At 36.2% G+C, this 16,039-nt stretch overlaps 1 protein-coding gene across 1 annotated transcript in view; it reads right to left on the minus strand.

The window, feature by feature from the left end:
• The window catches only part of POLR3B (RNA polymerase III subunit B), a 69,587-nt gene that overhangs the window by 32,523 nt on the left and 21,025 nt on the right, over nucleotides 1-16,039 (minus strand). Inside the window, exons 13-19 of the mRNA XM_065743073.1 lie at nucleotides 15,088-15,249; nucleotides 11,612-11,812; nucleotides 10,184-10,346; nucleotides 8,090-8,243; nucleotides 6,136-6,210; nucleotides 5,260-5,358; nucleotides 1,733-1,860 (exon numbers count right to left, since the gene is read on the minus strand). Of these exons, the coding sequence (XP_065599145.1) occupies nucleotides 1,733-1,860; nucleotides 5,260-5,358; nucleotides 6,136-6,210; nucleotides 8,090-8,243; nucleotides 10,184-10,346; nucleotides 11,612-11,812; nucleotides 15,088-15,249 (982 nt within the window). The remainder of the gene's footprint in view (nucleotides 1-1,732; nucleotides 1,861-5,259; nucleotides 5,359-6,135; nucleotides 6,211-8,089; nucleotides 8,244-10,183; nucleotides 10,347-11,611; nucleotides 11,813-15,087; nucleotides 15,250-16,039) is intronic.

Raw genomic sequence — 16,039 nt, forward strand, 5'->3', positions numbered from 1 at the left:
TCTGATCTACAGCTGTTCAGATAAACAGTTTCTGCCCCTACATATTGCAACTTAGGGTGGTTGTTTTTTTTTCAAAGTAATTACTGAAAGGTTTGGGTGCTCACAGATACTTCAGACAGAGAAAAATAAAGCTCAGGTCATGTGCCAACATTTAAAATATACTTTCATCTAGCTGCTTATTCTCAAAGTCAGGTGTTTTGTCATAACAAACTGAAACAAAAGCTTTTTTTACTGCTCAAGATATTCAATGGCTTTTGTGTTCCTAGCGTCAGCAGAAACGTCAGAGGATTGTATCCAAGGAGCTAAATGTGCAAGACCTAGGGTCAAAGCAGCTGAATACACCAACCTCAGAAAACACAGACAATGAATTGCAAATGACACTCAAAACAAAACGGGGAAAAAAACCTTCACACAGAAAACTACAAAAGAACTCCACAGATACTGAATTGGCTTTCTGTACACACTGATCCTGCTTAACTGTGTGTGGCAACTAACCAAACCTTCTGAGACTAATAGTCATAAAATAGAGACTCAGGGGTGGGAGGAAAGATAAAGAGAACTGTACAAAAAAAAAAAAAAGATTGCATCGCCCCTCTCTTCTTTATTTTTTTATTTTAAATTTTATTTAAAGGGGGGGGAACATGCATCTGCTGCTATTTTCTGCTATTTTGGTGGCTGAGCATGACACTTCAGTACCAGGCAGTTACTATGTTAGTAATTCTGCTAGAGAAGCCTTGTTGAAGGAAGAAAGGTTCAGATGCAGAGCATTAACAGAAGTGGTGTGCTTTTTCTATAGTAACTCAGCTTCCAATACACCATCACTACAAGCACGCGTGCAGCACAAGTGTGAGTGCAGCTGTCTGAGCTGATGCACTGCTGCTCAGGCTCCTGGGGGCACTCACTCTGGTTTGATCTGTGTGACTGCGATGCTTTAATGCTCACTTAGCTATGCAAGAAAGGAAGGATAAGAACTTACCTTACCACAGCATATTTAGAAAGTTGCTTTTTTTTTCTTTAAACAATCATCTACTGCATTTATAAAAAGAATTATTAACTGATAAGAAATTAATTTTCTTTCAATCGTTTCCCTGCAGTCATTATTACATTGCTACCTTCATTAAAAAAAAAAAAAAAACCCACAAAAAAACCCCCTAAAATCTAAACTGCTGCTGTGGGAAGCGGGCAAGTAACTAAGTGTGCTCTTTAGTAATTTGATTGCTGCATTTCTACGTCAATATAACTCTTCTTCTGAAGGGCAACTGCACAGCTATTGAGGAAAAGTCTCTTCTCTTTGCACTGTCTCTTTGTGAGAACATTTTTTGTTACTCTTTTTGTCTGTAAACTTACAGCACATTGCAGCATAAAGAGGAAACCTGACTGCCAATCCTCCTGTTATGCTGAAAACAAAGTCACAATGATCTATCAAAAAAAAAAAAAAAGCAGTACTGCCCCCATTTTCTCCAAATTTAATAATGAAGACATACAGATACAGTCCCCATTCAGCACAATTGGAAAAAAAACAACAACAAAAGAACCAACTGTTTGGAAGTAAACTTTTCCTTGCTTCATCTTAGCAAGGAAGTATTCTCTTCCCTTCCCAGCAAAACATTAATGTTGAGCAGGAAATCATTCCTCCTTTCATCACATACTTTCTCTATACAACCTCAAAAACTACATAATACTCCAAAGTGGAGTTAAAAAGGAAAAAAGAAAAGAAATCTAGAAATCTTACCCATTGCTTGTTTCCCCATGGCACACTGGTAAGTGTTTCGTGGGGACTGGTTGTGGTGAGGATATGGAATCAGACCAGCACAGACACCAAGAAGAGTGAAAGGCTCAATCTCCAAATGTGTTGTATCCCTTAAAAGAAAGATCATTAATTACAAAAGGCTTATGAACAAACATAATACCACCTATTTAATTTGGCAGTATCTCATAACTCTTTAATTCAATTTTGCTCAGGAAAATGTAAGCCAGTAAGGCCTCAAAATATGGATTCAATGTGGGATATATATTTTTATAAATTTTAAATGTTTCCATATGAAATGAATTAAAGAAGAACAAAGTTTCATCAAGGAGAGAAAAAGCCTCTAGGTAACAACCTGAAGGAGCTCAGCCAGACAATAAAACATCAGTTTATAAAGCAAGTCCAAAAATGCCTTAAGGAATTGTCATCTCATGTAACAAAGAGTCCTCTGCATCAAGTTACCATTCTAGAGATCTAAAATTCCACAGGGAATGTGGAGGAAAGAGAAGCAAGACAGATTCAGGTACTGAAGTAAACCCTAAAGTGTAGTTTTAAGTTTTTCAAGGTCAGTTATATAATATCAGTTAGAAAGAAAACATCTGCTTCCAAACCAGATCCAGTACCGTGGATGATATGCCGTAATAAAACAGTATTTTAAAAGCTCTGCAAATATTTTGTTATTAATTATGTTGCTAAATGGCACAACTGATGAGGAATAAGATGACATGGTCAAGGTGTACAAAGGCTGACAAACAAGAAACAAGTCCATTCTACCTGGCACGAGCTTAAGAAATGCTGTGCTCAATGAAGACAATTAAATCATAGCGCGCACAAGGACGCACGTAAAGTGACAAATAACTACGGATGGAATGTACAATAAAGCTTGGCTCGAGCAGGTCTGCTTTTTAAATCAGCATAAACAAGTAGGAAGTGGGCAAATTTAAAATAAAGATAATTGTAACTAAACCTCCCTAAGGCATATGCCTTTCACAAATTATGGAGTTGTTAAACACAACATGTATATAGGTATCCCACACACCTAAATCCACTGAACTCTACAAATCTCATATTTAATATCTGACTTACCTGGAAAGTCTCTTGGAAATTTTTTGAATTAAAAACATTAATTTGATCACTAAACTTTGAGACCTTGCGAATGAAACAACTGGAAAATATTTATTATAAGGACATTTAAAATGTGGCAAAGCACAAGCTCAAGAAGGCTGAGGCATAACCTGTAAGTGCATACTGAAGAGAAAAACTAGCAGGAACTTATATCAACAAGCACAAACCACTGGAAAATGGAATCTGAAAGAACTGGAAACCCTAAGAAGCGAAAACACCTGACAGTCCCAGGTACCTGTGTACATCACAAGTGTGTATCAGCAGCCTAAAGATCACCTGCTGTCTAGAGGGCAGGTACTATTGTTCACACTTGATAAAAAGTATTGGTGTCCAGTGAAGCCTGCCTTAAGAAAACACAAACAGTAGAATTCCAATTGCAGTCAAGGAACTGTAAAATAGTCTCAAGAGCCAGTAGTTAACTTACAGCCCAGACTGCTCTCCCATTCTACCCAGCTTCATAGAACTACTGACTTCTCAAACAATAAAACGAGAAGCTTAAGAATGTACTCATAGAGAAGTTACCAAATTTCTTGAGAGGGTAATAATGCATGGATTTACATACAGATTTTTCAGATAGGATAAAAGCTCAACACAAATATTTTTCTACTGAGGTCAACCTCATTTCATCCACAGAAGATGCTAGATCCAAGGATGTATCTCATAGCACTTCAAAGTTCAGAACAGTTAATTTCTGTAAGACAAAATCCCTCTGCCAGAAATGGAAACAAGAAAGGAAGGCAAACCTGACAGCTTAAAACTAAGAGTTACAAATGGGTAAGGAAGAAATTGAACACTTAATTGGATTGGAGAGGCAAAGAGAGGATACGGTAAGTAAAAGAAGCTTCCATTACAAAAGCAGGAATGTTAATGGAGCACTTCACAATAGTGGATTGTATCAGTTGTATTATTAGAACAAGTTGTACCAACATGGTTGCACCACTTAAAATGCAAGATGATCAGCTGGGAGCAGGAGGTACTCAAGATGTAGGGAATATTACTGAAGACAAGAAGCAGTGTGCCTCTATGTTGCTTATGACACTATTAATTACAAAGAATTATGCTAAACTCAAAGGAAGTTGCTGGACAAGATTTTCTCAAGCTTTTGTCAGTTATCATGGAGTCATTTCTTCACACTCCCCACTGGAAGCTCACTGGCTCCTCCTGTTTCTGAGTAATCAATAATTTTGGATGGCCTACTCCCATTAACCTTCCCAGATGAGTCAGATGTTGGGTAGCTTAAATTTTTCAGCTCTGAAGCTGTAAGGAGGTTGTTTAATTTTAGCACAGAAGACTGTAGTTGTGTGTATTCTTCTTTGCTCATGTATACAGAAGCCAGAAAAGAGCATGCAAGAGTAATTTCTTAAAGTAATGAAGTCTTCCAAAACCTGGGTATGAGCAATACAACATAACTAGCAGAGTTAATGCATTTCATCTGGCAAAGGGTACAGAGCATCGCAGGTCTCATCCAGCTCCAGTGATATCAATGATGTATTTCTACAAGCTTCCATGAGTGCTTGACAAGGACAGAGCAGCTAGAAAATGCATTCTCTGCATAAACATACTGATAAAATATTTCATGGAAGTAACTAATATCCTCCTACACATAGACTCAGTTGACAGAATATTGTCAAAGCAACACTAAATCATAAGTAGGAAGATAAAAGCACTTCAAAATTCTAAAGAAACTTTCCTTTAATGTGGGATCCCCAATCACAATCAAAAGCTAGAGGATCTTTTACACATACACAAAAAAAAATCTCTGAATCTTTCTAAACAATGCAGTTACATGCCAGGAATGGGTTTAACATATGGTGAAGGATACTTAAAATGATACAGCCACTTTTATTGGGGTCAATTATACATCAAAAAGTCAAATGGAAGGTCTCATCACAACCCGTCAGGCATTTATTGTAATCTGGTTACCTAGCATCCCCATAGATCAAAAGAGAAAAAAAAACTTTTCCAAAGGACAGTCACAAAATCTTAAGATCACTGTTTAATGAATGAAGTAATTTCCCTTCTGCCCTCCTAGTGTGTAAAGCTACTCATGATAAGCAGCCCAACTATTAGAAAAACTAAACTGAACTACCTCCAGATAAATGATTTATATACCTTTAAGTATTCCATACTGTGGAGAATTAGAATATGGAATAGATTCCCCCAAAATATTCTCCCAAAACTGGAATAGATTTCCCAAATAAAGACAATAGGTAAACAACTTTTTGTAACTACCCCATGGATAATTTAGGATGTCTGGAAATCGATACCTTCTATCAGGAGTCATTTCAATGTGTGAAAATAATGATGTTATTAATATCCTTGTATTTTGGAGAGTCACCCAATGAATTTATTTTATGTACCAGTGTTTAGTCTAAACACATACTTACTTATTAATTGTATGTTCATACAGTGCAATGTTGCAGTCATTTTCTTCATTCACATCCAAATACTCAACAAGGCCTTCATGCAAAAAGTCTTCAAAATTCCTGTAGTTAAATTAAAAAATTACATTGGAAGTATGGTCTTTTCTTAAGTTTCTGCAAAAACTGCATTACAAAATACATGTACTGAAAGAATGTAACATGTAGAATATAGTCTAGAGAATTCATTTACATTAAAGCCCTCACATTTTACGTAGTCCATGAAAACTGCCCCTTTAAAAAATTAATCCCCTTATTTTGCTGCTTCACAAAGACCAACGATACTTACATGAACAACAAATATCCTGTATATATTCATCATCACCACAACGTCAGGCAAGTATTAAGTGTAACCTCACAAGTTTTTGTAAACATTTTGCAAAAGCTAAATTTAAAGGGTTTGGGTTTTTTTTTTTTGTGCTAATACAGTGTTTTTAAACATATAAACTAAAAATTTGAAAGTACTTTTGTAACTAATTCTGAACATGCCTGCTTTCGGATCAATTTTGTTCTGTTTTGCAGTCTTTCATTTTCAATCAAGAGAAAGATGGAAACCTCCTTGTGTCTTCTGCTTGTGGGAAGAGGAGGTTCTGAGAGATGTCTATTCTATGTAACTGCCAAATTTCGTACCACAAAAAGAAATAATCACTTCACTTGACTTTGAACAGAAAACCTACAAAGCACTGATTTATGCACATAACTTATACATACAAATGTATAGCAGAGCACACTTCTCTAAATAGCCAACCAACACTGTGAAATGATGGACTGCCTGAATTATTTCCACATAGTAATTACAAAAAGATGTGAAGATCATGAATATAGCCTGCTTAAACTGAGTACCTGTAACCCTGAGCCAGTTCTTCCATATGCTTGTTTGTTACTGCAGGTTTTTGCTTCTTTACTATTATGTAGGGCCTACAAGTAAAAAAGAAAAGAAATAAAGAAGGATTATAATACCAAATACTTATGTAACAGACTGTACTTAGAAGTACTTAAGAATACTGCTGACATATCACTCATTTTATAAATCGACACAGCCAAATAAACGTAATCAGCAATTATTCAGACCTTGGTTTAAAACACAGGTGTCCTGAACTGGCTCTTTGTCTTTTAAGGAGCAAAAAAATGTACTAGAAAAAAAATGAGATTTAAATTCTGACAAGGAAGCACATTCGTTTTTCCTCTAAGTCTTTAAAATAATATTTTCTAAGTTTCACCTAAACACTTTGTTGATGGCTTTAAAATATCTAAACCTTCTTATTCTATGAAGCTAATAACAGCATTAGATTCTATGAATACTTCAGGGACTCCATACAACTGAGAGTGAACAGTTTGTGCCCAAATGTCCACATGCAGGAATGCATTTTGCTGTTACTTACAAAATATAAGGTTTCAGGCATTTATGATTGGTTGCATCACATGAATCCATAAATTTCAACCACACATGGACTTCTGAAGGCTTCCTTACCACAAGGAAACCCTGACACAAAGGATGGCATGCAAGAATGAAACATCAAGGGCTGTTGCTATTTGGACAAGTTGCTCTTATAAAGAGCAGCAAATAGCTACAAGATACTTGTAGAATCCACTCTGAAGTCTAAATAACTGTTGGAAGACTAAGCACTTTTAAATGGTTAATAAGAGGATCTGAACAATTGCAGGGTAGGGAATGCCACAAAGCAATTTGTTTAATTCCTGGAAATACACAGGATTTCACTTCTCATTCTTCCAAAAAAAAAAAAAAAAAAGGAAAGAAAAACCCCCACAACAATCAGAAATTTCTCTTTTTCAAACCTGTATTAGCCTAACTGGTAAAGTAGTTTCTGTGCTAATGGATATGCCCATACCACTGCATGTCTTGAGTGGGTGTGATTAGCTGATGTTTAAGTCTACTACTTCTGGGTCTGTACCATGCCTCAAACAGCACTCAATATGCTCTGAATTTCAACTAACAAATAAAGGTGGAACGCCAACTAGCTATGTAGCTTTTTTAGCAATGTAGCTAAAATACATATATATTTGTCATTCTGCTCTCAATCTCTTTTTTTGTCCTCTTACACCTTGTTATTAGCCAGTCAACTCCTTTTTGCACACTTCTGTGACATGACTGTTACCAGGGCACTCTCTGTGCAATAAGGAGTGTAAGCACTCAAGGCAGAGACCTTCCTTACAGATTTGAACTCCCTGTCTAGTTAACAGGAAGCAGTGACCTAAACAAAACGTTTGAGAGACACTTTCCAGCTACTACAGCAAACAGGTACAAGCATGAGAAAGCACTGTAGCAGTGATAAGGGCTCTTGAAGGCAAAGGGTAGCCTCTCATTCTACTATGTGACATCATGCCCATGAGATGGCTGCTTGTTCCTCACTTACATATTGCAATATCTTAACACAAGAAGTAAAGAAACAATCCAAGAATATGGAACATCACTGCAGTTGCCAATCAAGTTGACTCTTCCTTCCTCCTTTTTTAAGAAGCTATTAGTTATATTATTATTAGTTATATTATTATTATTAGTTATATTATTATTATTAGTTATATTATTATATTCAGTATTTTATCCTAACTTATTTTTGAAGATAAAACTAATCTATATGGACTTTTTTTGGGAAGTTGACTGACTACACAGTGTGTTTACCTATCTGCTTTGAGTGAGCGTTATTTAGGGAGAAAAGAAATACTCAAATTCCGCTGCATTTGAAAACACTTTTTATGTTTAAATCTGTACTTCCTTCACCCAGTATACTTAGTGTGCAGAACAGTGTCTACTAGATAATTCTGATGGGATGTTTACCTGCACAATCTCCCTCCATCAGAGGAAATGTAGACACATCTGTCAGAAAGATTTGTAGAGATGGAAACAAATTCATTGATATAACCTGCTCGACGCATTATCCGAAACGTGTTGACTAATTTCTGATGATCACGTATGACACCAAGGATGTTACCTATTCAGAAAGGGAACAAGTTCATGGGTTATTCTTTGCACATCCAAAACTCTACTTATAAACTCTGATCCTGCCTATTGTGTACAGAAGTACTTCCCACTTCTTGGAATTAATAATTGGCATAAAATTTTCCTTTTCTGCTACAAAGAATAAAAGAGTAATTCTTATCTGTATCTCAATAAAGCTGAAAAAGTGCCCAGGCTTCACAGCTCATACACCAGCTTGCCTCTAGATAACTTCAAAAACCAAATGGTTTGCTTCATTCAGATTTCTTCATTTGTATTTCTGCTCACACACCAATTCACTAGTTAGCATACAAGCAGACATTTCTGCAGCCTGGGATTTCAGCCGTACTATGAATAGATCCAAGTTCTCCAAGAACTGACTAAGGAACAGTTATGCTGTCTTGCCAGAAATTTTAGAAAGACATAATATTTTTGATATATGTGAGCATTCACAAAAGCACAAGAATTCCTCTTTAAGAAAATTAGCTCAACAAACGACTGCTATCATTGCAGGGCATTTTTACATACATAAATTTATTTTAAATATGTAAGTATTCTGATGCATGATGAACAAAGATGACTAAAACTCTTAAAGTCATCTAACCAAGCTTATAATAACAGATAGAGCACAACTGAATACAGTGTCACATTAAACAAAACTCTTTAAGTAGGGAGACACAGCTTGATACAAAGGTAGGACTGTGCACTTAGAAGACTTTAATCTTAGATCACAAACTTAAACTTGAAACAAATCAGACATCTGCAAGCCTGAATTCTTTCAGGATTATAACAAGAAACCAGTACACTGACCAGTTTTGCCACTTTTAGTACCAGATCATCTACATTTTGGAACACAAGTGATCTTGTTCCGTGCTACAAGCAGAGCCTCTGAAGGAAGAATCCAATCCTTCTGCTCCCTTTTGACCATAAGGTGAAACAGAAGGAGTGCATGTGGTTTCACTGAACCTTATCTTTAACATATTGCAAAAGAAAAGCAGAGCTAAGGAATGCAGTTTAGTCAAGTGTTTCTTTCATGTAAGTGAGAAAAGGCAGAACTGCAGAATAACCACTGTTTAATTCAAAGGTACATGGAGAACTTACTCATGGTGACAGACCTTAAGTACTAGTCCCTGGAAGTGGATGCTGCTGACAAGATTATAGTTGTAGTTTTTAACATGTCACTATTTTGAAATCTAATATTGCAGTAATCGTTGATTCAGAAATACTGGAAGAACAGTTGGAAAAGGAACTTAGGTGAGCAGAAGTTAAGCGCACGTGCCAAATCAATCTTCTAACAAAGGAAAGCAATGCAGCTTGTTTGAAGTCTCATTTTTTCTAACCATTCACAAAGCAAGTTGCTGCTTAAAAGGCAGTTTTAAAGGGAACAGCATTGCTAAGTATTGCAAACAATTAATACTGGCTTTCTGTTTTTAAACACAGTTGCACGAATAGATATAAAACCATGAAGACCGCAATAAAAAGAAATACGTTCTGTGAATGAAGCTCAGGATTTATAAATTGAACTTATTATCATTTTAAGAGCATTATTATTTTTAAAAAGTACCTTGAAAAGATCCACTAATTGGTGAATGACTAAAAAACCAACTGAACAAAAAATGTGTAATGGAGTATACATGTTTTCGTACCTGTTCATGCAAACACATTTACAAACAGTACTGAAACTCACAAGAGCTTCCATTTCTCAGCTACACACATCTGCTGAGTTCTGAGGACAACTTCACACACACCTAAATGCCATCATTTGACCTGTGTATTCTGCTTAACCCTATCCAAATACTCACTGATGAAGTTACAGAGGAAATTCACAAGGAATACAACATCTGCCTTTGGCCATTCTTCAAATTTTGCAGTGTTTCAAAAAATTAACTCACAATTGGCAACAAATCAGAGTCAGACTGCTCAAGAGATACATACCATTTAGGAAAACAAGGAACACATTAGGATAAGAAAGTTCTTCTCCACAGAGCAAGTTCACATCTTCAACTCCAAGATTACTGGCTAGTTTAATGATTGGGCCATCTTCCATATCTGTAGTAATGTGAGTCATCAGGGCAAGGTTTTTAACCAAACCACAAGCCTAAAGTAATAAAAACCAAATTAATCTTCTGTCCATTCATAGAATCACAGAATTATTAAGATTGGAAAAAACCTTTAGTATCATATAGTTCAAATATCCACCTACCACCAATATTTCCCCACTATGTCCAATAATACCACACCTAAACGTTTTCTAAACACTTCCAGGGACGGTGACTCCACCACCTCCCTGGGCAGCCTGTGCCAGTACAGCACCACCACTCTTTCTGAGAAGAAATATTTCCCAACATCCAACCTGAACATCCCCTAGTATAACACAGAGCAATTCCCTCTAGTTTTATTGCAAGTTACACAGGAGAAGAGGCAGATACCACCTCACCACAGCCTCTTTTCAGGTCATTACACAGAGCTACAGAAGACATTCAAAACAAATTAAGTACACTGAAAATTAGGAAAGAAGGCAGGAAGAACTTAGTACATTACACAGAAATGTAATGTTCTAGCATTTAAAAATTAAAAAATACAGCTTGTATATATGAAGTTATCCAAAACGTATAACCCTACATTTTTCTCTTTAAAGAAACAACTGTATTATTTACACTGAAAAAAATCCAGGAAATTCATCAGCATGAGAAAATTTGGACACTTCACTATCATAGCACACAATTCTTCAAGCTAAAGTACATGAAGTATTAACAATACATCTTTAGGTCAAAAGTTAGGTTAATAAATTCTAAGTTATTACGTATGGAGTCATAACAATCAATTCTAAAACTTCTTTAAATATTTTAATGTTAGTTTACCTCTATCTTTGTGCAGAGCTGAAAATAAAAATATGAGATCAATTTGACAAATAAGAAATAAAAAGTATTTAAATATCTTAAGTAGTGAAATTTTACTTCAGCTGCTTAAATGACAGAAAGTTCAGACTTCTCATAGGGCTTTCCACTCAGAAAGTTAAAAGTGAAAAAATAACTACAGAAAAGAAGATTGATGCTGGCAGTCATTTGGTTGAAATATCTGCGTATTTAAAGGTAAGATGAAGCAGTTTCTGCAATATCATTATGTTTCTAGAAAAACTGCAGGTTGACTTAATTTCAAAAAAGTATACTCATTCCAGAACAAAGGGATAAGAGTTCTGAATTCCTCTTTTTCTGTCCCAATCAAAAGAGAACAAGTAGTTTCACAGCAATAATGGGAGATCTTCTCAGCAAAATTCTTCCCAGCAGGACCAGCTGCTTCAAACTAAACAGTGCCACCATTGCTCAGGACAGAAATACTGACAGCAACATACAAGTCTCTCACCTCTCCTTCAGGAGTGTCTGACGGGCAGAGCATCCCCCACTGAGAAGGCTGCAGTGATCGAGGACCACTCACTTTCCTCGTCTTTTCAAACTGAGAAGAGATTCTAGTCATCATTCCCAGAGCTGATATATAAGACAAGCGAGACAACACTTGAGTTACACCTTGACGGTCCATCTTAAATCTCTTCAGAGACCAATTTCCCTGTAGAACACAATGAACATTAAAAAAATAAAATAGTCACCACAGTTCATCTGTGTCTCAGAACTACGTTCCTCTTTCAAGATTTAGACTGAACAAGCTTAGGAGCATTGCAGAGCCAATATTGCCCATTTCATTGAATCACAGAAATCCAGAATGGCTTGGGTTGGGCAGGACCTTAAAGCACATCGAGTCCAACTTCCCTGCAGTGGGCAGGGTTGCTACTGACTAGATGAGGTCACCCAGGGGCCATCCAACTTGGGCATTTATATAATACAGCTTTCTAAACTACCCACCTGTATATAAACTATTGGTTTATATACTAATAAATGGTTTATATACTAATTAATTAAAGTTGAAACAGAAGAACTGCTCTTTCAGATGATTTTACTATAACATCTTCAACTACATAAAGTTTGATCATCATGCACACACAGGTCTATCAAACCTCATATTTAACAAAATTTAAATGTTTTCTGTCCTTCGTTACTATGCATTTTTTGAGTATGTCAGTGAAAGGTATTTTGAGCAAAATATGCTTTTACAGCAGGTCCTGTTTCAGTTCTGCCTTTCTTGTGATTTATTTCGGTAGGAAACACATTTATACTAAAAAAATCTGATATCAAAGTCATGTGTGCTTTCTTAAAACCTTTGGGTTTTAGAACCCAGAGGAAGGAGGAAGGCCCTATTGTCAAAGAAGAGTGGAAGGTTTTAGGTCTACCCACACTTCTCTAGTGGGTTTACTTCAACTAGAAAATGCAAGATTCATGCGTGTATCAACAGTTTCATGCTTTGGGACTGTTACGGCCAGTGTTACCTGTGTTTTTTAACTAGGACAGAGGACTTCAGAGGAAGTTGTAGGACACAATTACATTTAAATGGCAAGCAGATATAATCTCTACCAATATCTAGCATTTCACTGCAACATAAATTTCAGCAGGCTATTAAATTTAGATACTACATATCTTAATTTAACTTCTCCATATATAGATAGTTCCTGGTACCTGATTCAGTAGATACAGCACATTTGTCCCATTATTACTGTTTGTCCCAGTCAGTTCAAAGGTAATGAAGAGCTTGAATGTTTTCCCTAGGTATGCCATCTGCTAATCCATGTAAACTTTTCTCAAACTCACGTCACCACAGCTAACAAATAATTTGGAGTTTGCTTGCTAGAGTGCACTGATCCCCTTGCTTCATTTCTTTATTTATACATTAACAGCATAATCCCATCTTTTGATAAGCAGCAAAAAGCCACTATCCATCCCAATGACTCTGTGTAGAGACTTCAGTAGTCATGAGAACCTCCCTTTTCCCCTTATTGCAGAAAGAGGGAAGACATAATACCTAATAGCAAAAGACCTTCCTACTTGTTTACCATCCTCACTCACCATTTCACTGTTAAAGGACTGCGAGTTATCAGAATACGAATGGAAGAATACAGTAAATCAGTAGTTTATCCTCATGCTAGAAATGACTGTAACCTAAACTACCATGCATTTTTTTCTGCACTGCCCAAGTTTCTGTGAAATCTCAAATACAGAAAAGGGAGGTAAAACACTGCCTGAAAAAAACCACATGAAAAAATGTATGCTTTGGAAGTGTCAGAGTGACTCCTTCAAACTTAACTAAAATAACCCAAACTGAAAATTCCTGTGAAATCAACGTTCCTTCCTCAATGTCACTGAAGGATTGTGTAGACACTGAAATGTCTGTTAGATCTGTACTAATTCTGCACACCTACTCTCCTTTTGATATTTCCAGGATGCACAGACTAAGAACCATTGAACATCAGTGTACAGTGGATTCAGCAGTATTACAAATTCTTCTGCATGCTACTGCTGTAATTACGAGTCTGCTGAGGTTTTTCATGCTCTTTGGGACTATCATTGAAGCATTCTGGTGAGATTGGAGATTGTTGTTTCCAAGAATAATGTTTATGGTATTTGCCTAATCTCTTGAATAGTATGCACTGGGCATTGTTCCTGAGAAATGATTTTGAATGCTTAAGAGCAGATGGTGTTTAACTGCATATGTGACAGCAACAACAACAAAAAAGTCCTAAGATAGTGGAAGAAGGAAGACTTTACAATATACACTGAATAGTTTGCAGATTTATCTCTGTCAGTCCAAATGGTAAAACTGGCACCAGCTAGAAGAAAGCACAAGCATTTAGAGAAATAAATCTGTCAATTGTTTTGGGTATGTGCACTGTAGAGATTTAACTACATTTGGGGCACTTGTAAAATTAAACAGTGATAAGCTTTGAACACTGGGATTTGGAAGTAACAGACTGGTTGGTTGTTCTGAATGCAATTTGTGGAGCTAATTTTGTTTACAAGATATGAAGAAAAACTTCAGTTTCGTACTAAGCAGAAAAGCTCTCTCAAGAGTTCCAAAGATTAAGGACTAAAGTTGCACACTGACTACCAGCAACTAAAATACTTGCACTTGTCCCATTTCTTAAAAATACAAGCTACTAGCTACATTTCGTGGATTATCTCACAAACTATTCTTGCAGGTATGTGAGGTAAGAGACAAAGTTAGTAAATACATTTTGTTCTAGTCCACTGGCATGAACAAAAATATCCACTGTAGTAGAAGACAGATATGGGCAACAATCAAACCAAGACAAATATCTAAACTTCTACGGGCAAAAATCTAAGCAAGACAAATTAGATATCTAGACTTAATTCCAATCTTCTTACATGAATAGCTGGTCTGGTAGTATTCCTGGTTAAACAGTGCAGTATCATTATCATTGACGTAACAAAAAAATACTAGCTCCTAGCTACAAATTTCCTCACACTAAATTTGCTTGTACCGGCTGCTTTATGTAATTAAGAAGGCATCACCTTTCAAAGAGCTCTTTTTTAGCAATTGTCTTTCCTTCACAATGTGTTCCCTTCCTATCATTTTTCAACCATGTTTTGGACATACGATACAGCCTCACCTTAACTAAGTAATAAAAAATATCATGAACCACACAACAAAGCAGAACACACAAGTTAGATAAACTATCTATTTTAAATGTATCTGTTTCTACTGCTCTGTCACAAGTAATTCAAGCACTGCTTTTAAATAAATGGTGAAATAAAAACTTGTTTGATGAATAATGATTTTTCAGTGAATTCCAAAAGCCTCGTCCATCACAGAAGTTTGCAATTTTAGATAGATTTGAGCAAAAATAGTGGACTCATCAGAACAAAATGTACAGTATTTCAGCACTCAGTACAGTGGAAAAATCTTGCAGACTAGAATTAAACCAAAGTACTTACTGTGGAAATGGCATTGACCATGCCATTGGTGATCTGGTCTTGGCGCATATGTTTCACTACATCAAACTGAGCTGCACGTTGCTTGGGGATTACCTGGTCAGCAATCTTTTTCAGCTCAGAGTTAAATTTTTTGAACAAATCTTCAAACAGAAGAGAAAGGAGCTGGAAATATAACACAATTGGATTAAGGTCTGGGAAATGCTGAATAACACAGGTGTTTTAATATTTCTACCCTTATACTTCTGGTCAGTTGAAATCCAGCCTATCCATCTTTTTTGTTTGTTTTACACTGACCTTCACAACATTTTCATATGACCATCCATCAGCAGTTACCATAGCTCCTGGACAAGCAGAACTAAAACATTTTTCAGGGCTCAGAAGCAACCTCTGCTCTTAACTACTGGCAGGACATACCCATATCTCAGGATACATACGCAGCTTCCTCACTCAGGTTCACTTTTATCCAGCTACCTTCTGAAAAATCACACTCTATGGAAAATCAGTCACTACCTCAGATAATACATCTGGTTCTTTAAAAAGAAAAACAAAAACAAAAAAAACCCAACAAGTTTAAGCAAATCTACTGAAAGCAGGTGAATTAGAAAAAAAACAACCACACCAACAGATCTCTTCAGAAGTGTTGCTATTTGAACCAAATTTTTCCTGCATATGTATAATAACTTCTATATTTGAAATCTCCATGAAAGGTAAACACTTCTAATGTTTGTAGTCTGACTTTCTCTACACTCTACTTTGCATTTAATTTTCTCAAGCTTTCTTTGTGGGCACTAACAGTTTTCCAAAATACTTCAAGTGTATCGTGCAATATAGTTCAATGCTTTCACAGTGATTAGCAAGCAGCGCAAATTCTAAAGCCTGACATTCCTGTCCTGGGACTTAATTTTATAGCAGCTCCGAAAGTCAGGAGGAATAAAAATGCAGCAGCTATCAA

Source organism: Cyrtonyx montezumae, unplaced genomic scaffold (assembly GCF_038088225.1).
Source record: "Cyrtonyx montezumae isolate F1298 unplaced genomic scaffold, pur_monq_1.0 scaffold_3, whole genome shotgun sequence".
NCBI classification, from domain to species: Eukaryota; Metazoa; Chordata; class Aves; order Galliformes; family Odontophoridae; genus Cyrtonyx; species Cyrtonyx montezumae.